Here is a 24209-nt window from a genome sequence, read left to right on the forward strand (position 1 = left end):
CACCTACCAATAGTATGGTGAAGTTCTCTAGTACGCTGTTCATCATGTATTTCTCAGGCAGGTGCTTTAGTTTATGGATGAAGTTGATCATGTATTCACACATGGGCGACCGGCTGATTTTGTACACAAAACGGCCATTCTCAAACCGAGCATACTCTGTCTGTGAGAGCAAGGAAGAGGAGAAGACAAGAACAGTTGGCTTTTATTAATGACTGGAGAAAATTAAAGAATTATTAACAATAGGGGCCTGGGTATCTTAGCGAATAAAGACGCTGCTACCAAACCTGGAGTAGCAAGTTTGATTCCAGGGTGTGTTGAGTGACTCATTACAGAGGAGAACTCAAAATACATGCACACATGACAGAGGTTCGGTGCTAAAACAGCACTCGCTGAACAGACAAGAGAACAGACTTTTACACTAAACACCATGGTGAGATCGAAATCACTCATCAAAATGGACCACAGTCCATAAATGGACCGATGCGAGCACTTCTTGGGTGCAGTACTGCTTCTCGCGCTCCAAACATGCTGTTTATGAAGGGAGGCTGTTATTCCAGATGCTGATTTTATCGCATCTTCTCTGTGTGTTATGGACAAGATACCACGGCGTATATTTCAACCTTCTTGTTCAAAAACAGAAAACAATAATAAGACCGAAAACTCAAATTATGTTAGCTCTCTTTTTTGTATCCTTTTACATTGTGCGAAAGTTTCCAGGATGGTTTTCTACATGGTTTACCACTGTTATGTTGTCATGACAACATAGCTGAAATACTATGTTTAAGTATTGTGGCTATACTTTAGAAAAACAGTGTGTATTTAATCTTTTGTTAATCAGACCCGTTTACTTTCATTTTATGTTCCTTACTAAATGGGGCGAGTCAAAATAATTTTCTGTGCCAGTCAACATTATGGCACAAACACTGTCAATAGAGTTTAACTTGCATTAAACCCAAAACACTTCTTGTAAGAATAAATATCTCAGAATTAATTTAAAGTCTCAAAGCTGTGCTGGGTTTGATGCTATTTTCTGCTCTGTGTGCTGTTCTCACTTCATTCTCAAAATTTTAAACAAAACAACACATTTTATTTGCTGATTTACAAACTGTTCTATCGTCTTTCACTCTTCACACATTTGTCCCATGATTGATATACAGTAAAGTGCCCAAAACATTTTGTTTTCATCTCCACTCATGATGTGATCTCTGCCATCTCTGTTGTGTGTGTGTGTGTGTGTGTGTGTTTGGAAGTAGCTCTTGTCCTCCTGACATCCTACATCCATAACCGCTCATATTTTTACATATTTTCATTTTTATTCCATAAGACTTTTTTCAGTCTGAGGTGTGAACGATGTGACACTTTAACTGAATTTTTTTTTTAACTTGTCAAATCGGTAAATCAGACTATAAAACATAATATTGGATAAACTTGATTCCAAAATGTTATTGTCAAACTTTGTCTTTTTAAGTCCTTAATATAATATTGCTTTCATGATCCCATTTCGAGTGCCCAGGTCCAGCTACATTTGTGGGTCAATGATGTGACATTTGTCCAGATCAATATAGTTATTCAATAATGCATTAAAAATGCAATTCACACAAATATTTATGGTACTTGAATACACCATTACTAAGATGACATGTTTTCAAGTATTCAAGTAATTTGATATTTTTTCTAGGGTTTAAAGTCAAAAATGTCTAAAGTGGTCATAGACATACAATCATAAAAAGTCTCATTAAACGAAAGCTGGTATATGTATGTGGTTTGGAATAATCTTTTATTATTATTTATTTAAAAAAATAAGCAGTGAAACAATTTAGTTATTAATATAAAGTCAGGTGGTGTAACCAACATTAACTTTTGTTTTGTAGCAAAAAAAAAAACAGAAAACAGAGAGGACCCCTTTAGACCCTCATGACTGTATGTGAAGGTTTGTTTCATTATTATTATTATTATTATTATTATTATTTTAGGTCATATGGAGTAACCCTAAGAAAACGTCTTGATATTCGTGACTCAAAAATTCATGATAATTGTTACAAATATTTTTACCTTGAAAAATATGTTTCAAAACTTTGTTGAAATAAATGATTAAGTTCTGTAAACTGAAGTGTATTCAAGGTGCAAGGAAAGTATTTCAATACATTTAACCTGATGGTTACACCACTTAAAAAATAAATAAATCATTAAATCTATTCTTTTCTTTAGAGAATATACTATATAGTTTTTTTTTATTATTATTTATGAGCCAAACATGAACACATTTCTACATTTACATTTCTGCAAACTTGATATCATCATGGGCAAACTTATTTATCAATAATATAATTTATCATAAGAGGTTTCTCATTCCTCACCTCAACTTTTTCAACCACTTGTTTTCCGAAGGAGCAGACCTTTGTCGAGCAGGTAATGGTCATGTTCTCCGAGCTCTCATACTGACTGGTCACGCCATAGAACGCTCCAGAATCCTCCTGGATGTTACAGTTCAGATCGGCCTGTGGAGACAATGATAAATTAATAACCAGATGGAGAGGTAAACGGTCATAAAAATACACTTGTGCAATCTGCCCAAGGGCTCAAGGTTCCAAATTAATGTGTAATTAGCAGACAGTTATAAATGAATTTTTGGCAGGATTAATGTGCTCAATGTAAACAGTAAACTCATCTTCATTTACGTTAATCTGTGAATAGAGCCTCCTCTGATAAACATCAAGGTCACAGACACATGAATTAACTGCAGTCTTTCTTTCACAGGTTCAGACGTATTTAATTAAACTTTTTTTGCAACTTGTAAGGACTACATATCTTAAAATGCTGTTGAAAGTAAAAAAATCCCTTGCACAGTCTGAGATTTCAAGGCTATAAAACACACCATTTAGTGCCATGACTGCATCTACAGAGCAACATTCTGCTACATCTCCTTTTGTGTTCCACGGAGGAAAGTCGTATGGGTTTAGATTGACATGAGGTTGAGTAATGATAGAATACGGGGGGGTACACACTTTATATTAGCCTGTCCATGATGTTGTCGTCTGGTTCGCTTGTGTACTCGCACCTGTCGTCCAGAGCGGCAGGTGTTCAAATAAAGCCTCCTTATCAAACACAGCATCAGCAGAATTAAAGGACAGCACTAGCTCAGTTTCACATTCAGACTGCGCTGGGATTAAAAACGACAATGCAGGCTTTTAGGCAGCACTTTAATCAAACGTAAAGGTGTTGAATATGTTGCTCTCAGCTGCATGAATTTAAAAATATGCTGGTGACCCACTACACAGTGGAATGCAGGAACTAAAACTACAACACCAGATGAAATTCAAACTGGAAAACCTTTGCAACAGCACTGACGAACTGCATTTTTAGGGGTGCTTGGTCATGTAAAATTTGCAGCAACAATGCAGCAAATTACTGCATAATTTTGTAAATGAATAGTGACTCACCCAGAACTTAACCAGGAAGAAGGTGTTCTGAGGCCCTTTTCCAAACAGCTCTTTTAGCCCCCCCTTTTTCTCAGGGAATTTATCGTAGATTTGACGTATATCCACTGTCTCAAGGAGTGCGTCGCTGTATGAATAATTTGTCTGGCCGATGTGCACAAACAGATGCTTGTTGTACTGTAAAGATAGTTTGTAATTAGAACAATACAACATATTCAGTTACTGTAGGCATTATTGTAAACGCTCAACAACTTTTCAAAAGAACATTTTCATTTTATAATCAGTGTTGGATAAATTGCTAAAAAATAGTAATCCACTACAAATGACTTCTCTAAATATGTTATGCAATTATTTTACTGATTACTTCACAGAAAAGTAATCTAATTACTTTTAGTTTTAAGTTACTTTCTAGAAAGTTTAGTTTTTTTCCATTTAACGACATTACCTGTCACAGAACAGGATGTACACAAACACCTGAAAATAATTAAATGTTTTCTAAAACAGATACATAATATTATTTTAGAAATATTTGTAACCCAAGTAATGTACTCAAAACTAACATAATTGAAATTCTGTAATTGGGTTACAAAAATTTTAATTGTAATGTGTAACAAGACTCTGAAAAAAAGTGATTAGATTACAGTAACTAATTACTTTTTAATCAGATTACACCCAACACGGAGCCTGTTTACATGCACACCAATATGATGATAACTACCAAAAATCACCTAAATAAAAAAATCAGTCAAAGCAAGAAAACTGTATTTACATGAGATTTGAAATAATCGAGTTATTCTCTGCTTTTGATGTTAATCCGTGCAGAGGCATGCCCACAACACTTACATTCATTGGATAAGCCAGTACGAATGCCGGAAAAGGTGTTTACATGCCATGCGAAATCAGGGTAATGGGCAAAATTATACCTGTGACAATCGTTTTTATTCTTAAGTGCTTGGTGATTTTCCTGATAAAGGAAAACTGTTGTCGCTTTATTAAGCATAATCGGTAAAGAACGTGCATATAAATGCGCTCATTATAATTGCGTAAGAAGTTGTCAGTATGTTTGGGATTGATGCCGCTTTCATGTATTGATAATCGTACGATTTTCCTGATGATTATTGATATATACCGATTTTTTCCAAATATAAATAGGGCTGGTCGTTGCACAAAAGTCTTTGTCTTTTCAAACATATTTCTCAACACAACTTTGGTAAAGAGTGTGCGGCAGGGTAAATTAAGTGGTTCGTACACCGCAAGTGCCTGGTGGATGACATGGCACTTTCTAAAATTCAAAACAATTATTTTCTTAAAGGTACAAACACACCGTCACCGTCACCGGAGGCTGTTAAAAAACTTGCAACGCTACGGAGCTCAACTCGCATAGTTTTTCATTCAATTCGACCCAAATAATTATGAAATTATTTACTCTAGTCATTACTGGATGATATATTGTGTATAAGTATCATTCATAGAGCCTACACAATGTATTTTCAGTTACAAGTATGCCTCTTTGTGGTTTGACAGCTTGAATGAAAGACCTATTAGGTGCTACATACAGGGAAATTGCATAATAAACCACCATTTATAATAGTTCAGTTTGCACAGTTACAACTCATCCACGTCACTTTGTTAATTCTTGAAGAAGTACAAAATCCTTTGTAATCAGCTCGTAATGTGTGTGTGATATCTATGCCTGTCCTACCCAGTAAATGTCTTCAGTAAATGTCACCCACTTGTGGTCTCCCAAAGCTATTATGTCAGACTATATTGATGTAAGGCAACTGAAGTGAACGGAAAACACACAAATTAGGCTTTTAATTTAAATGTTATCTGATGTTAATATATCAATGCCTCAAAAATCGATCATATAATGTACCGATCAATAATCAGTTAAATTAAATAGTTTTTTTGATATCCATAGTTGTCAGGGCAACAAGCTTATTAAAATGTATCCATGAGTTCAAATGCAATTCCCAAATAATGTTTGTATGAGCAATGTTTCAGATTGCTTTTATAAGCTGTTTCAGGTACATTCAAAAGCAGCTCCTCTGCGAAACTAAAAGTTTGGTAACTGGACGATTGCATTGGGAATTCAACTCATTCTACGTATTACACAAGATTTATAGCTGCTGTCAGGCCAGACCAGAGGGACAAGCATTTCATAGAGATGCTGCCAACATGATAGATGGCACAGGTCTGCTTTTAAATGGATGCACAGCATTTTGGTCATCTCAGGTCTTACTCTTAATCCATCCATGTCTTCATGACTCATGACATGAGACCCTCTCAGGATAAATAAAGTTTAGAATTTTTCTTGTTCAAATGGACTATTTTTTGTCAATTTGTCCAATCAATTTAATTTAGTTTTCATTAGTTTCCACACTATGATTGTCCTTTTTAGTTTCGTTTTCTAGTATTATTGTAGTATATTGTTATTTTAGCATTTTAGGACAGCCGAATGTATCGCGCTTAACTGATATAATTTAAATATGTTTAATGATGTAATCTACTATCTAGTGGCATTTTAAAAGACATTATAATTTTAATGAAGGTGGGTTGTAAAAGTTTCAAATATTATAATTTACTGTGTATCAAAATCTAAAAGTAATTTGAGGTCTTTTTTCCCCATACAATTTTGTTTCATTTTTATTTCAATTGTGTTTTTAAAAAATGTATTTCATTTACAAATTTATTTGAGTTTTCGTTAACAATATTAACACTAATCCCTCTTGATCATGCTTAATATATATGAAAAAAATTAAAAATGAGTGATAGTGGTACTGTGTCTGTGTGGTAAAGCAGGTCAGATCTTTGCAGTAAATCTGGATAGGTGTGCAGACTCACTGAGTCTGGGTCCCGCTGATGCTCCAGGAAGGCGGCGAACTCCACAAGCCTCAGTTTGGAGGTGCCGATAGAGCGTCCCTGCCATGCAGGCACTGCAGCAGCTGGGGGTGTGGGGGACTCGAAAGCTAAAGACACACACGCACAATTTATAAACACGACTGATGACTATACTGTACATATCTTAATTAATGGTTACAATCAGAACCCAAAAGGGTTATACATGGAAATTGGAAAATTTGCCATTGCCATTATTCTCTAGTTCTTATGAAAACCATCTATGTAGCTACTGGTTGTTTAAAGAACAAGAAACTTATATGTTGATCTGAAGAACCAAAATGTTTTTAATTTACAAAGAACCACATTGAGCCAAAATAGTTATCACTGCTGCAATTAAAGAACCTTAATTTTGTATACTTGAACCTTGCGCGATCCCACATACACATATGTAACCAGTTCTGCTTGACCCCCTCAGAGCGGGATTCGAACCGGTGTCAGCTGGCATGGGAGGCGGGCACTCTAATGAGGAGGCTAAAGACTACAGCTTCTAGCGTCAGTTGCTAATGCACCTCTTGAGGCCAGGGGAGTGAGATTTACACATAACGCACTGCTACCTACCAGCTGGCTACCATTACAAATGTGTGGACAATGTATTTTGGCCTTGCTATACGCACCGCAAAATTTTATTGAGACTCTGTGCTGTCAGTAAAGGGAGTACGGAGTCATGTGACAAAACAACATGGTGCCGATCACAGCAGAGTTTGTCTTTGGGAGAAACAGCAACAAAACTACATCTGGTGAGAAACCTAATTAATTTTTACATTGAAACCTGTTTGGATCAAAAGATTAGAGTCTCTTGTTTCATCCGATAGGCCATTTTTAAAATGTAAGTGATTTATCACGAAATGCCACGCTGTTAAACACAGTGTACATTAATGTATACAATAGCACAAGGTTTTCATTAGAAATCCTATCTGTGCATTTTCACATTGAGAAATTCAATGTTGCTTTCAGAGGCTTTATATTGAGTTATACTGTTTTAAGACCAGTGCAGACAGACAGCACACTGGAGGTTAATTAAATCACTAAATAGGGAGCAAGGGAGCAAGGGAGCATCCTAGATCTTTCCAATGAAGCCAAGTGTATTCAATCCAAACTTTGTATCAAAAGTTCGGTTTCAGGCTTTGGATCACTCAACATGTTTGGCAGACATGGGACAATGGTTATCAGTAATTAAATTCAGATTATTTTAACATGGTTGGCAGTGATTGAATGATGCTGGTCCTTAATTGTATCAGAATTCATTATGTTAATTTCTAATTGGTAAAATACTTCAGCACGAGCTATCACTTGTTTGTTTGGCGGTGCAAAAAGAGAACATTAAAAAAAAATCAAGTCAAATAATTTTTATTTGTATCGTTTTTTATGTTATCTCCCATTACACATAGTTCCAAAGCAACTTTAAAGAAAGTCAAATGTAATGTCTGTTACATTTCAAAAACACGAATAACTAGCACTCCTGGAAACATAATAAACAATTTGACTTTCTATAGCTTGGTATTTTGTAAAATGTCACAAATTAGTCCTGCAACCACATATGTGGACATCATTTTTAGGAATTGTTTTTTTTTTTTTGCATGTTTATTAGGTGGTACTAGTTACAAATTAAAATGGAAAATGCACACAGCAGTCATGCTCGGGTCTCAGGAGGTTAAGTAGGTAGGCTATACAGTATGTAAGCATGTAATTAAGTTCAAAGGCAACAGTAAACATACACACCTGCAATGGCTGTGGCTGTTTGGATGGGGTAATTCTGCTGTGGGAAAGGTTTAACACTGAGGAAACAAAAAAATATGTATTATGATAAAAGTGTTGCTTTTAAGTCTATGTTCAAAAATAATCCATGCTTTCCACAGTCGTTGAACGGCCATTAAAGAGTATAATCTACATGTACTTACTCTTGTGAGGAACCAGGCTGCCCTGTCGACACCTGCCAAAACTAAAAGTGGAGGGGGAAAATGTCAGTATACTGTATGTTAATTAACACCAATTTATTTTTTGTATAAAATTTATATGAGTAAAATTATGCATGTAAAAGTAATGCAGTGTAGCTATGATGAGGAGGAGGCATGATCAGGCAGAGAGAATTCCTGCCCGGCCCAATCAGCGGGAGAGAGATAAAAGGAGGAGCCGTGGATGCCAGTGAGAGAGAGAAAGATGCACGCAGTAATGTTTTGTGTGCCGGTGACGGAATGGCCAAAGGGGCAACTTCTCTCCTCTGGCAAGAGAGGGAGGGAGTAAGTCAGACCGGAGGTTTCCCCGGCCTGAATCGGGCAGTGGGGGTATGTGATGAGAAGGAGGGCGTGGCCGGGCCGAGAGGATTCACGCCATGGCGCTGAGTTGCCAAATCAGCGGGAGAGAGATAAAAGAAGGAGCCGGGGACACCAGAGAGAGAGAGAGAGAGAGAGAGCGCACGAAGCAGTGTTTGTGCGCTCGCTTTTGTTATGTATCAATTCAGTGTTGTATGTTGAATTAAAGTGTTTTTTTACTGTTAATCCGGTTCCTGCTTCCTCTTTTCCCCATGAATGAGAGGCTTGTCTGCCACAGTAGCATTAAACATTACAGGATGCATGGATAAATTGTTCTGGTTTTCCTTTGAACAGATACAAATGTATTTAGGTGGTGTAACATCTCTTACCCCTCCTGCCCCAGTCAAGCTGGGCCGTGGGAGCCCCGCCAGACCCAGTCTGCTGTGGATGGCGGTGGCCGAGATGATCTGTGCTGAAGACATGGCTGCCATCCTGTTGAGTGCATCATTTTTCACAGTCTGGTCCTTTAATGAGATAAATTATAGAGAAGATTGAACTGGAATGTTTGTGATAAAGCTGAAACGATATGTTAGGTATTACGTTAGTCTAAATCTCCATTTCCTTTCATTCCATCTTTTTTAAATACAGTAGATGTAATTGATTACGAAGGCCATCATATTGCCTTGCAGCTCCTTTACATTTTTGGGTGAAAGTTCTCTGCAGTGATTATGATACATTAAACTTCTTAAACTATTTTTAGACACATTCTAATACAATGAAAAAATAAAGGTAATTTTAACTTTTCTAACTCGATACATTAGTCAGGCTTAATGAGAAAATGGAAAGAGACTTCTGAATCTGTAAATTTAAAGTGTTATAGTCAGAAAGGAATCAACATAAATGGTAAATAACCTTAGTGGTTACCAAAGCGCTTTACACTGTGTCCCATTCACCCAATCACACACACTCATACACCAATGACGGCAGAGCTGCCATGCAAGGCACTAGCCTTCCATTGAGAGCAACTTGGGGTTCAGTGTCTTGCCCAAGGACACTTCGGCATGTGGAGTCATGTGGTCCGGGATTTGAACCACCAACCCTGCGATTGGTGGCCGACCCGCTTTACCACCAGAGCCACAGCCGCCTCTGCATACACATTGACTTTGTATGCAAAACTAAAATGTATATATGCAGCTAAATATCAAGTGTAAAATTCAATCTGGGTCAGCCTGAAGCAAATATTACATGTAGCATAAATTCAAACATAAATGGGGATTGTGTTACTTAATTGGAATTGGAATACGAAAGCAATATTTCATTAAAATAAATAGGCTGTATAAATGCAAGCAGTCAACTGTAGCACATTAAAGCAGCACTGAGACAATAAACATTGAGACAAGGATACTTTTCACTGTATCTGGCTAATAAAAAAATAAACTAAACTAAAAGTTTTAGAAAAGTTTAAAACTAAAGTTTTGCCTCTATAAACTTCAGGTTTACAAAACAGACTTTTTAGAAAGCACATATGACCTCAAATAACCTAGAAAGGTAAAATATGGTGTTACAGTCATGGGCTTATTTCACAGAGGTGTAAAGTCAATTTTAAACAATAAAACTCACAGACAAACACACCGTTCTTTTCAGAATTACACATTAAGTACTTTCAGTATTAAGTATTAAAGGTATATTCTGGGTTCAAAACAAGTTAGGCTAAATACAAAAAAAAAAAACCCTGCATTTGTGGTATAATGATGATTATCACAGTAAAGAATTTAGACTCAATCCTCCTTTTCTAACAAGAAAAGTGAGGTTAAATTGAGACACTTACAATGGATGTGAATTGGGCACATTTTTGGAGGGTTTAAAGGCAGAAATGTGAAGCTTAGAATTGTATAAATTACTCATTATTAATGATCAAATGATTAATTCTTATGAACTTAAATTATTCTGTTAAATCTTGTATTCTTTGAGCTGTAAAGTTGTTTCAATCGTTGTTATTATGGTTGTTTGAGTGGAACTTTACACAGAAAAAGTTAGTAAGTGATTTTATCACACTAAAATCATGTCAACACGTATATTGTTTATATCTTGTGGCTATAATTTTGAAACATTGTTACGTTTACAGATTGGCCCTATTCACTTCCATTGTAACATTAACACATTAAGCCACAAACAGATTAAGTTTCACTTGTATTGAACATGGAATATTCCTTTAAACAGTACTAACCATCAAACCTCGGATATTCTCTCAAGCTAAACCTCAGATCAGTAAGCAGTATTAAAGTTACTGGATGAAAACGGCACTATGCTGGCTGAATTTTCCACATGCTTTGCCCTTTGATCTTGGTTAGTGTAAAGGAGATGTTGAGCCAGTTAATTGTTATTTGCTTTTTAACCACCAGATGACATAGCATCCCTTAAATGCCTTTAAAGGGATAGGTCACCCAAAAATGAAAATACCAATATAATTTGCTCTCCCTCCGTCTGACTTTATTTCTCCCATGGAAGACAAAAAGAGGTGTTATGCAGAATAGTACGTCCATACAATAAAAGTAAATGGTGACTAAGGCTGTCGGCTCGCAATACATATCTTCCTCTGAAAAGAACACAGTTTTGTGCTAAACAGGAAGGAAACAGATGACAAACATGCCGAAGAAAACTAGTCAACCAGTCCAGTGCATGCTAAGCAGGGCAGTCACAATCAGGGAATCTAGGTTACAGACAGCCAAACAGCAGTGCACCCATACACACATACAGTATATGGATATGGCGTCAGTACACACTGACACAAACAGACATGTACCTTTAGCTTGGTGTGAAATTCTCTGGATTTCCGCCGGGCAAGAACCTGGATATGACTGGAGACCTGGCCACACACACAAACAAACAAATACAAAGGAACATTTTGTAACCATGGAGATGAAAGCCTCTCTGCCATTAGGCACAAAAACATCCATTTTAATTGCAAACTTAACATATAATACAACCTTTAACATAATTTTGTCATAACGAAGAAAAAAAGGACTGCTATGCAATTTAATTAGTTCATTTTTTATTTACTTTATAGTTAAATTGTAAAGATTTGCACTGAATTTAGAGCACAAAGCAACAGGTGTTCACTGTTGTAAAGAACACTTTAGTAACTAAGGAAGGCTGTAAGCCAGTGAGAAAACATTTGAATGACTCTAAAGAACGCCTGACACACTCACTATCTGAATTTACAAGAACAAACTTTTAATTCAGTCTCTATAACAACACATTATTTATTTGAGGCCTTCAGAATGTCCTTTATGTAGTACTTTGTGGGAACTACCTAGTGTACTACTAACCTGCTTTCTTGTCCGTGTCTTCCCAGTTCTGAGTTTGATGTATCTGGCGATTAATTCATTACGACCTGTAAGAGAAATTATATAACCTATATTTTTACATAGTAAAGGAAGTGTTTCAGTGTGTGCACTGACTTGAGATTGATCATAATTCATTGTTTTGCTTAATATGCTGCAGAGTTTTATTAGTTTAAGGTTGAGTGATGAATATTTGCATACTTGATGTTGAACAACTATTTAACACAAACAGGGATTCTTGAAGAAAAAAACCCCATCTTGTTTTGTGTTCCACAAAAGAACAATCTTATGTGTGTAAATGATCACAGAATTTTTATTTTTGGGTGAGCTATTCCTTTAAAGACAACATCTGACTCAAAGCCAAAGCCAGTGGTTCTCCAGATAGCCTTTACTGAACACGCATGCAGTGTAATCTCTTCTAACCCAGACCTGGGCCTCCCTATTCTTCCAAAACACAAACACACATGCCCACACACACATGCCCACACACACACACACACACACACACACACACACACACACACACACACTACGTATGCTCACAATGCGGGCATTCATGCACACTGCACTCTTAGATCAAAGACCCTCCAAACGGCCAGCTGTAAGCATGCTTACTGCTGCCATAATTCATTCTTTTCACTCACTTGAAAACATGCTCAGCTGGACTTGGCAAACCTGCAAAACAACCTCCAGAGTGAGAGGGGAATTTACAGAGAGAGAGAGAGAGAGAGAGAGAGAGAGAGAGAGAGAGAGAGAGAGAGAGAGAGAGAGAGAGAGAGCCTGTTGAAAAGTGCTGAGTTTTGAGATTCCCCACCCATGGAACTGCTAGACAGACAAAAGCACAAACTGATCAAAGACCCAAGATAAGGATAAGATAAACAACTGTCATTTCAGAATGAGAGAAGACGACTAGTCAACAGTTCTTTTCAGAATGTACTGTGGGACAGTGATGGTATCAGATAATACCACTCTACTTGGATACAGGTACTCTACCCTATGGTACTGAATTATCTTATGTGTTAATGTATCACCATATGTATATGATACTCCAAGGTATTTCAAAGAATATCATAGATATACCATGGTATGTGTGCAAAAACACTGTATTATAATTTTACAAATCCAAATATTTTATTGTATTGCCATAGTGCATGTAAAAAGCAACATTAAAAAAAGCATAGTATTACAACAATAACACATTAAAAGAAAAATTGTTTATCATCGTACATGTCAAAACAGAGATGGTATTACTATGATATCATGTCAAAAAACTATGGTAGTACCATGGCACCATGTCCAAAAACACTATATTGCCATGGTACATGTCCTAAAACTATGGTATTACCATGTTAGACATTTAAAACGTTATTGTATTACCATGATACATCTCCAAAACACAATGGTATTCCCATGGTATACTGTGTATCCAAAATACTATGGTATTACCACAATACATGTCGCAAAACTATGGTATTACCATGGTACATGTCCAAAACACTAATGTATTACCATAGTATATATCCAAAACAATATAGTAGTTTATATAGTACTATGGATCATGTCCCAAAAACTATGGTATTACCATGGTACCAAGTCCAAAACACTATGTTATTACCATGATACATTTAAAAAAATTTAAAAACAAGGAAAAAACATAGCTATGGTATTACATGGTACACTGTCCAAACAACTATGATAGTAATAAGACATATGTCCGTAAAACTATGGTACTACCATGGTACCATGTCCAAATAATTATGGTATTACCATGGTACCATGTCCAAAAGATTACAGTATTAACATGGTACATGTCTAAAAACCCGATTGTATTTTCATGGTACATTTCCAATAAACCATGATATTACCATGGTACAAATAAATACAGGCATTGGCCGTTTAATGTTACAGCCAGTCAAAATGAAAAACTGTCTACTGATCACCAATAACAGGAAACATCAGAGTCTTGTGATGACTAAGCAATGCCAAGCAGTGCTAATGACTAAGTACAGGTCACTTAAATATCATCAGAGTTTGGTAATAACTTAACACTGGGCCCTTACCAGTGCTTTATGGAAAAAATGCTAAAAGAAAACACAACACAGCTGAATCACTTATTAGGAATGGTACAAAACATGGTTTAACAGACAGACTGGTGTGGGCACACTGAATGTGCCTTAGAAACCCCTAGGGGGTCAGACACCATTCTTTTATAGAGGTGCTAAGGTTTGAGGTTATGCTGGTGGAGGTCATACCACAAAAGCCATTGAGGATGTTTCTAGTCAAAAGGTCATAAAAATAGAATATAATGAGCTGTTATAATGTCAGATCGATCAGAAAAAAACAGACCTAGTACAGAGCCCTGGGGAACACCCACTGATGACAATTAAAACTGAGCTGATAAATGAACCTCGGATTGACTAATGGATGACTTGGGTTTACCTCAGCATATCATCAGTTGAGGGAAATGATTGCACCAAAAATGTGCAGAATAGGGATCATCAATCACTCTGCATTGACATCTTCTGTTAAACACTTTTGATGGCTCAAAGTGCCATTGAACTCAAAGTGTTGACCTGACTCCCCTAAGTGCATTTCTCTATTGAAGCCTTAAATAGCAAGATTGTCTCAACCAGTGGCATGAGTCTGGTCTGCAATGTGACACTATAGGGGCAGAAATGACAAACTTCACCATGACAAAAAGTCTCGATGATTGCAAGATAACTCAATTCCTTGCTTAGCCTGTTTGAAGAGGGTCATTGAGTAAAAGGGTGATGTCAGGGGCAAAGCGTGTGCCATACTTAGAGAATAACTGTAATTGAAGCCAAGACATACTACCATGAACTACTCATTTAAAATCTGTTTTCTGTATTTAACAAGCCAAGAGCAAGCCATGGATTGGTCTGAACTCACAGTGACAGTGCTTCCTATATACTGATAAACATGAAAAGAGACTCTAGGTAGTCACTGCGATATGTTGTCTTTTAGACACTGGTATCCACAATGGGATGCTGGTGTTTGTGATCCCAATAAATCACACAATAGATGATGAAATTGTGTCTTAAAGCAGGAATAATTTGGTTCAACTCGCAGGTCAAAGCTTTAACTATTTCAGATGTTCATTTTACCATTCACTTACAATCGAAATTCACTCACAATTCAGTTTCTGTTCTTTTCTTGAAATGTCCTGCAAGTTTCGGGGTGTGGGCCCCAGGGTGTGTGTGTGTGTGTGTGTGTGCGGACAGGGCAGAAGCCCAAAATCTTTGGGACAATGGCCCCGCCGCCCTGTCAGGCCTGATGGATGACTCGAAGGTCTCAGGATGCATTAGAATCACAATGACCTAAACTAACAATACAACGATTTTCTGTAGGAGGTCAATGACTCAGGGATGAAGAGAATAAACTCACTGTGCCCAAGTTTAGGCTTGAAAAACTTTAAGTTGGATATCATGGGCTGCACAGAGATAAAAAAAAAAATAATAATAATTACCAATTGCCTACTGTACATTAGTGGTTCTCAAAAAGATGTTAGGCAGAATCTTAGCATCAGTCACCATTCACTTATGCATTTCTTTCCATATATAATGTCATCGTTTTTATTTTTGAAAATAGAACAAACTATCCCTTTAAATATTAATTACGGGTTTGGTATTTAAGTGAGTCCCCACTTGATGTCCATTATAAAATCTGGTTCCTGAAGCAAAATCTGTTCAAAGACACTGACTTGGACCACAAAAAATATGATTATGATGAGACAGTTAATTCAGGGGTGACTGTGCTAGCAATGTCCAATCATGCTAACTAACTATCTACCTGATGATTTACCCCCACCATGAGAAATGGTGAGGCATGACAAAATACCATATGGTTCAAAGTAAAGGTCAGCCTCCCAAACCAGATGGTGGTCTGAACAATCTCCTCACTGAGAGTCAGGCAGCTTAGACTGATATGATCTTCAGGCTCAATGCAGGTGTTCCCTGAGAGCAAGTCCGAGGGGTGCGGCCAGCTTTTTCCCTTGCCAGATAAAGCCATTCACACACACAAACACACTTATATGCACACACATGCCTGCTAGCATCTGATTACAGTTAGCCAGCTGTCCTTTGTGAAGGCTAGAGCCCATAACACGATGACACCCCTTCGTCCGCAAACCCATTTTGAGAGGGAAGGTCTGAGAGAAAATTCAAGGCCAGATGGCAAGAGACCGTGACGGACAGTCTTTTCTTTTCCAGTGGACATCCCCTTACCCCCCTCATCCCGCCAAAACCACTATGATTATTTAGTAGACAAAATCTAAGAGGAAAGCAGAGCCTATGATCAGATGGACCAGGGACACCAAAACTACTTTGAGCCCAATCAACCGAACTTAGTAAACTGCTATTAAAATATGGCTTGTGTGGTGTTAGATCTCCATGCCAATCCCAATCACCAAACATTGGTAACATACCAAAGCCAACTTTACATTACAGTGTGTATTCTGGCAGGTGAAAGGGGCCATTCAGATGGAAAGTGTCGGATGAAGCAGAGCAATAAAAGAACAGAACGCAGGTGTCTCCAGACTTTTTTCAACTTGATACAGCATCTTAAACATGCTGGGCTTCTGCGTGAGGTGCTACAAAAACAAGAAGCAGCAGTAAGAGACTTTAGTGTATGTTTGCATAGATAAACTGTTAAAAAACAGCACAGACAGTAGTAAAAATGCAGTCAGTGTGAACGGCCCCTAAGACTGCAGTCCACAAGTAAAATATGACACAAGCTCATTTGTGCTTGTGAATTGAGCGTAAAGAATGACTGTCACACAAATCACAGTGAGAGTGAACTTAGAAGAAATAGCCAAATCAATGTGCCAGCTAATTAATATTCATGAACTCTGCCATTTCCAAACTCACATTCAGGTCTGGCTCTATTCTGTCATGAAACGCCCCCTTTTCACAATCTATTCCCAATGGGTAAAATAAAGTTCTGTGTGCTATTTCTTCCTCTTGAGCAATTCTCTTTCACTTGGAAATATGTAACATCATGGAAGTAAAATGGATTATAAAGGCCATTTCATGTTGACTTTGGGCTAGTAGATTTTGTCTAATAAAAGGAGACATGGGACCTATGGCACTGTTTACCCAAACAATGACTATGTGAGTTTAGATTTTTGTGTGAACTATCCCTTTAAAGCCCTGAAAGTGTGTACATGTACAACATTCTGGTAGAAAGACTTTGAAAAGCTGAGTTCTTCTCTTCCTGCAATAGAAAAGCCAAACTGGAAACACAGAGTGGATGGAGTAGGTTTGGAGCTGTTTTCTTTAATGGGAGCAATTAAGCATGCTTCCTCTGAGTGCACAAGGGAGAAAGTGTGTGTGTGTGTGTGTGTGTGTGTGTGTGTGTATGTGCATGCACGCGAGAGCAAGCATGCTTTTCTGACTGTGTCCTAACGTGGTGCACTGGCTGGAAACATCACACCAGCCTGTTGGAAATCACACATGGAAAATCCAAACCACCCCAAATGACCCCTCCCTCTCTATCTCTCTCTCGTTATCTTGCTTCATTCTTCATGTAGTTTTGCTTGATAAAGTTACTTTGTGAATACTTTGTCAAGGGAGAACTAAAGAGAACATTTCTCTGTCTGCCAAGGTCAACTCTACACTAGTGATGGGTAGTTCATGAACATTTCGTTAATTTTGACTCAGGAAGATCGAGTAGTCTCAGAGAGTGATTCGTTAATTTTGTCATGGCTGCACATGATCTAAATTTATAGTTTATGTTTAATTTGTTTGACACGTGACAGCCACATAGGCTCTGTACAGGAAACAGAAATTATTTGTCCACCTTCCGAGTCTTTCATTAATTTGATTTGTGACAGCCACATAGTCTCTTCTCTATATTGGAAAGAGAAATTAGTTAATACACCTGACCTTCCTTAAATACAAGTGGTTAGTTAGGATTATTTTTGCTCTTATAGTTACACAAAGACTTTCTGTTCTTAAATCTTAGCTTTATTTGTAGCAATTTATAACTGTGAATATTTTTGTCATGATGGTTCGTTTCCATAACGTTGAATCTGGTAATAAAGAGTTAGTTCATGCTTTAATAATTCTTTTAGCTTTATATAATGGCAAAAATCTGATTCATAAAATAAGCTACTTTTAGAAATATATTTCTGTTTTGTAGGTCATTACAATGCAAGTGAATGGTGACTAAAAGTTTCACATTTCAAAAATCACAAAGGCAGCATAAAAGTAATCCATATTATTCCAGCAGTTAAATGTATGTCTTTAGATGATATGATAGGTGTGAGTGAGAAACAGATCAATATTTAAGTCTTTTTCCACTATAAATCTCCACTTTCACTTTTACTTTCTCATTCTAAAAGTGAAAGAGATTTACAGTAAAAAAAAAAGATTGAAATATTGATCTGTTTTTTTTTACCCAAAGTGATTGCATTGGTTCAGAAAATATATATTAAACCACTGGAGTCACATGAATTAGTTTTATGCTGCCTTTGTGATTTTTGGAGCCATTAAAAAAAATTGCACTTGCATTGAAACAACCTACAAATCTTAGTTTGTGTTCAACAGAAGAAAGAAAGTCATACACGTCTGGGATGGCATGAGAGTGTGTAAATGAAGAGAGAATTTTAATTTTTGGGTGAACTGTCCCTTTAAATTCAAGCTCTGTTTACTGATTTACAACTTTTATCTTCTCTTCAGAAAATATACTATAACAGAAAACCCAATATTATTGACTTGACTATTGAAATGATTTTGGATACATTTTTATTTTTTTCCCTTCATGATGCATCCTCTTATTGTATGATGTCCTTCTTAAGTCCTTTGTGGGAACTGTAGACCCAAATCAAGCATCCCCAGAATTTACCTTTGAATTCACTGATAGTCTTCTAAGAACATTTTACTTTAATTTTACACTTAGGAGAGAAGATTGCATTCCCCTTCAGTATTTAATACATTAAAATATTTAATTATGGCAATTTGTATGCTTTTAAAGTGTAATTTGTCACACTAACCAGTGGCAGTTCTAGAGGGAGGGAGGGAGGGAGGCCCCCGGTCAGATGCTTCAATACTACAAAATAATATTAGTGCTTTAAATTTTTCTTTCATTCATCTTCAGCTTGCTCATAGGGTTTCTGAATACATGCATGCATGGCTCTCTGTAAAGCTGCTTTGAAACGATGTATGTTGTGAAAAGCACTACACAAATAAAAAAGATTGGGTGGTTGCTATGGTGTTCTTGAAGGTTGCTAGGGCATTGCTAGTTGGTTGCTAGGGTGTTCTGGGTGGTTGAGAGGTGGTTGCTTACTGGAAAAAGTCTTAAGAGGACTCCCCCAAGTCTCTAGATATGGCTCGGGTCCATCTTTTAATGTTAATCTATGGGATGAGCAATAGTAATATTGATTCTTTAAATGTATATTATTGCATTTTACAGATGCTTTTATCTTAAGTTACTTACTTATTCAATTTGCAAGCACCAATAATCACTGTACATCAATACAGGGGAAAAGAAAATATACATATTTCAAAAACCTTTAGAAAATCAATTAAACAAGTGACCAGTGATACATTTACCAGAATTGATTTTAATGCAGAGAAACTAAAATAGCCTACAGAGGAACAAGAGCTGTTTTACAGGTGGTACTGAGTGACAATAGCATGTATTATGTGGATCAAGGACTCTTTGTAACATGATATCAGTGTCTGTTTCAATCACTCATCCGTCTCAAACAGTTAAGGGCTGTGGGGACAGAGCATGCTGTGACCCGTCTCCTAACTAGCTCTCGGTGCGGTTACATCGATGTCTCACACCTATCAAAGCCAAATGAGTACATTAACACAGCTCAGACAGAACTCATTTCTTGTGTCTATCCGGACTTCCGGGCCTCTGTCCTTCCCTACACCAAACCCCTTTTTCAAATTCACACGCCATCCCTTTGGGAGACATGATTAAACTCTGTACATCTGGAAAGAAAGCGAAAATTACTCATCCTTGGCCCCATTTTATGCAACACAAAAGAAGCAAAGCACAGGCTTTAAAGTGGGAATATACATATCTTTTTTTTTCTTTTCTCAGAAGACCTTGGATTTTGAAAAATGAAGACCTTTTTCAAACAGACCACATCCAGGGACCTCCTTTGGCACACAATACAACCCTCAGAACAAAAGCAATGGCCTATGTAATTTTACAAACACTTTCAGACACCACCTGTCGCCCACCTGAATCCCACTTCATCCACCAAACCACATCTCACACTGACAATCATCCTGTTCCTAAACTATCCTTGATCGTTTGGGGGAAAGTCTGTCTGTGTTACCCTAAGCACACCCATATGGTGAGGTGTGTTTCTTTGTCATCTAGAAACATGTTTTTTTTTTTTTTAATATATATAGAATTAAAATATAATCAGCTGAGTAAGTGCAGTGATTAAGCAATTATGGGTCTATTACATTTACTGTATATAAATATCCCTAACAGCTTCTAGTTTTTTAATCATTATTTTTGATGGCTAGGATATACGATCTGATACAACCAGGGCTATTTTTAGTGACTGGGCGTTACAGTCCAATCGAAATCATTTACATTCTATTTACACATTTGGTAAATGCATTTATCTAAAACAACTTACAGCACATTCAAGGCATATTTTACCAGATTGTGTGTCCCCTGGGAATCGAACCCATGACCTTGGTGTAGCTAGCGCCATGCTCTACCAGTTGCGCTACAGAAACCCAAAACACATTTTTAAAGGGTTAGTTCACCAAAACATTTGAATTCTCTCATCATTTACACCATCCCAGACGTGTACGACTTTTATTTTTGTGCAAAATACAAATGTAGATTTTTAGAAGAATATCTAAGCTCTGTTGGTCCTTACAATGCTAGTGAATGGTGACCAAAAATGTGAAGCTCCAAAAAGCACAAATACATAAGACTCCAGTAGTTTAATCTGTGTCTTCTAAAGCTATCCAATTGTTTTCAGGGTGAAAACAGACTAAAATATAACTAAAAAAATCTTAACATAAGTAGTCTCCTTGGTGATCACAATTTCAAGCTTGATTAAATTTTCTGACACCATCCAGTGCTCTGCGCATGCGTCAAGTGTAATAGAGATTCAAATCATGATTGTGCCTAGAGACTGCAATGCAATATGTATAGTGAAAAACGAGTTATATTTTGGTTTGATGTCACTCAAAACCGATTGGATTCCTTCAGAAGACATGGATTAATGGATAACTTGCAAGCTGCATTTATGTCCTCTTTTGAGCTTCAACATTTTGGTCACTATTTACTTGCTGCTCCCCCTTTTTCTCCAAATCATTTTGTCTCATCTCTACTGTCCCTCTACATAATGAGGCGAAAGGCCAAAAAATTTAATAAACTTATTCATTCATTGTGTGCTTGCTGGCTGTTTCTCCAAATGAATGGGTGTACTCATTGCTTGTCTTCTCCTCTAAGAGTAAAGGACAATAATAAGGAAAATACTTTAAGAAAACAGTGAGAGCTTGTTTTGCGTTTTTGGATGGCTTGTCGTTCACTTCCTCTGCTGGCTGCGATTCAACAGCATAGTAGTTGGCCAGTGTATAAGAGCAGAAAGACGCTAACTCCCATAACCCCTAGTTTCCCCTGCGGTAAGTAATATGGACCAAACTGGCACTACAGTCTCAGAAGGGGTCTGTTATCCTATTGTGAAAGACACAGTTTAAATTCACAGCATTTCCAACCCTCTGAGGCAGACATTATATTTGCAAAGCCCAAAACACTTCTTTTCATTGAACAAGTATATTCATTATTTTACACTTAGAATTTCTAAAATGGAGTATAAGATGGTGCTGTGATTTAAAATCAAGAAAAGATTCAGATTCTGTTGGTATGAATGGAACACACATTTTTCTTAAAATGAATTAAAAGGTGTATTTTACACTTTAAGTAACCTAGTAAGCACAAAACCACATACACTTTACCGAGACATCTATGAAAAAGCTCATCAGCTACTGTAGAAAAAGAATCACACTCCATTTTAGAATGCTTGTCATATTTGTGTACAAAAAATAAAAAATAAAATAAATAAAAAATATTTTAGAGCTGATCATAACTAGACTAATCTATATTCACAATAGACTTGGCAACATAGTTGTGTTAGATATCATATAAGAAGCAAACTGGGTAGTAATACTTAATTCCACGTTATTTGTTAGTTGTGCTTAAAACTGATACATTACTCAATGCAAGCACAGGTGGAGATGGATGTGGAAATATAAATTGGTTGAGAAATATTAATTCTTTACTGAGATTGTTAAGTCCTGACATTATATCCCCTTAGAAGTGAAACCAGTGTGATTAGATCTTGCTTTCATCACCCCAGCGGGGTACTGTCCAATCTACTTATGGCATGCTTTCTCTTTCTAAATTAAATACCAGTAAAAGCAGAGCCAAGTGGTTTCTGATATTGGTCGAAAGAGAGGGTACATTAATTATCTTAAAAACAAAATATTTGAAATATGCTTAATAAACAGCCTATTACAGAGTAAAAAAGGATGTTAACAATAAAAATACAAAAAATACAGGCATGGACGCATTCTGTGTGAATGGCCCCTAGTCTAACTCAGACAGACAAACTCAATTACAAAATGGATTGATGGGGACTGCAGGCCAGTGATACACTTATGTTTAAAGATATGTAAATAAAAACAAACAATACATTAACTTCTTTTTTTGATTTTTGTAATGTCTATTAAATGCTTTACTCATCTTTATATTCATTCATGGGCTTTTCTCAGCAAATGATGATATACACTATTATTTGCATTTAATTTGATTAGATAATCAATATGATATCCCTTATTTTTTTGTCCTAAGAGGTTGACAAGAACTTATTATAAACTGGTCAGCAGGGTCACATGCAAAACTAAGCTGATGCCCCAGTGGTTTGTATCATCTATGGCGTGAAATGGGACTCTTTGGCTTGACTCCAGATTTCATGCCTCCATAAGGCTGTAAAAAGCTCCCCAAGGTAAACAGTGAGATAAGCTGAGCCATGACACAAGGAAAAAAACCTCATATTGTTTTGAAGTGAAAGGCGGTTGCTATAGGGATGGCAACTAATTAACCACACCACGCTGGCAGACCTGGAGATCATCAGGAGTACGGACGGGGATCTTGACTTGTGTGGGTCTGAGATAGGTACTCTCAGATAAATTAAATCAAAAACTGTTGCTATGGACAATGAAATAACGAAAGTGATGTCAATTGCTCGGCTATGGAATGTTACTCGCTCACCAGTGTAGGAGGTGATAGGATTGCTTCAATGACCTGAGAAACCCCCAACGAACATCAGCCAATTTATTTAGAGAGAATCTGAAAAGCCTGCAGAAAAAAAGGACAGTGGCCATGGGAACAAACAGGTGTCTAAAGGGAAAATTGTCATTTTGGTATTAATTCGAATTTAGAAAAGATTTCAAAGAAACTTTAAAAGTCAGCTGGTCGTTAACACAAAATAAATGGGAATGGTGATCAGGACAAGGACACGAAGCCATGCGATACTGTGATAATTGAGGCAGATTTGACACTACCCCCCTTAATACATGGCTACTTACATAGAAAGAACTGGACATTAAATATTGTTTTGAGTTGAAATTATTATATTATGTGAGAAAAAAAGACTGCAGAGGGATACAAGACAAATTGTTTGCAACTAACTAAATTATCCTGCATATTACAACTAAAACCAAATAAATAAAATGGATATGAAATATCGATTTGACAGTTGAGTGATACGAGATGCATAACTATGTAGAAAATTACAACAACAGTCAATTATACAGTTTAACGCTCATTATAAAAAAAAATTGACAACAGAATGCTGTGATTGATAAATCAGAATCAAGTATTCCTGAGAGCCTTATATGATTTATAAACGTATCCACATTTTCCAATATTTGCTAAATTTGACTTTCTTTTTCTTTCAAGAATTGTTTGGTTACCAAGTTGTTCTTCATGAAGAAAGTTTGATGTACATTCGAGCCAAGAGAAGAGTCTTCATTGTGGACAAGGCCAAGAGTATGCTCAATATTCAAAGTGAAAAAGAAGAGCAGTATTCCCTCTTTCCATGACATCACCCCAGCCGGGAGTTTGAAAGGGGGGCCGTAGGGGTTAAGCGCAGCTGGTGTTAGCCGCACGACCATCTGCTCCTAATTAATGGTTCACGCTGACTTTACAACAGAACCCAGGAAAGCCCACTCGCTCCACAGCCTGGCCCACTGGAGACTCGTTTTCCAGTT

The 24209-nt window shown here is 36.9% G+C and overlaps 1 protein-coding gene across 4 annotated transcripts in view; it reads right to left on the minus strand.

Annotated features, from left to right (window-relative positions):
- tead1a (TEA domain family member 1a) overlaps positions 1 to 24209 on the minus strand; it is a 45437-nt gene that overhangs the window by 2333 nt on the left and 18895 nt on the right. For all 4 annotated transcript variants that reach the window (XM_052119566.1, XM_052119563.1, XM_052119565.1 and 1 more), the window contains 9 exons: positions 11917 to 11981; positions 11391 to 11453; positions 8977 to 9111; positions 8237 to 8277; positions 8058 to 8113; positions 6282 to 6406; positions 3441 to 3614; positions 2358 to 2498; positions 8 to 160 (listed from right to left, as the gene is read on the minus strand). In XM_052119566.1, the coding sequence (XP_051975526.1) occupies positions 8 to 160; positions 2358 to 2498; positions 3441 to 3614; positions 6282 to 6406; positions 8058 to 8113; positions 8237 to 8277; positions 8977 to 9078 (792 nt within the window). In that variant the 5' untranslated portion in view covers positions 9079 to 9111; positions 11391 to 11453; positions 11917 to 11981. The remainder of the gene's footprint in view (positions 1 to 7; positions 161 to 2357; positions 2499 to 3440; positions 3615 to 6281; positions 6407 to 8057; positions 8114 to 8236; positions 8278 to 8976; positions 9112 to 11390; positions 11454 to 11916; positions 11982 to 24209) is intronic.

This window comes from Xyrauchen texanus, chromosome 46, assembly GCF_025860055.1.
Source record: "Xyrauchen texanus isolate HMW12.3.18 chromosome 46, RBS_HiC_50CHRs, whole genome shotgun sequence".
NCBI classification, from domain to species: domain Eukaryota; kingdom Metazoa; phylum Chordata; class Actinopteri; order Cypriniformes; family Catostomidae; genus Xyrauchen; species Xyrauchen texanus.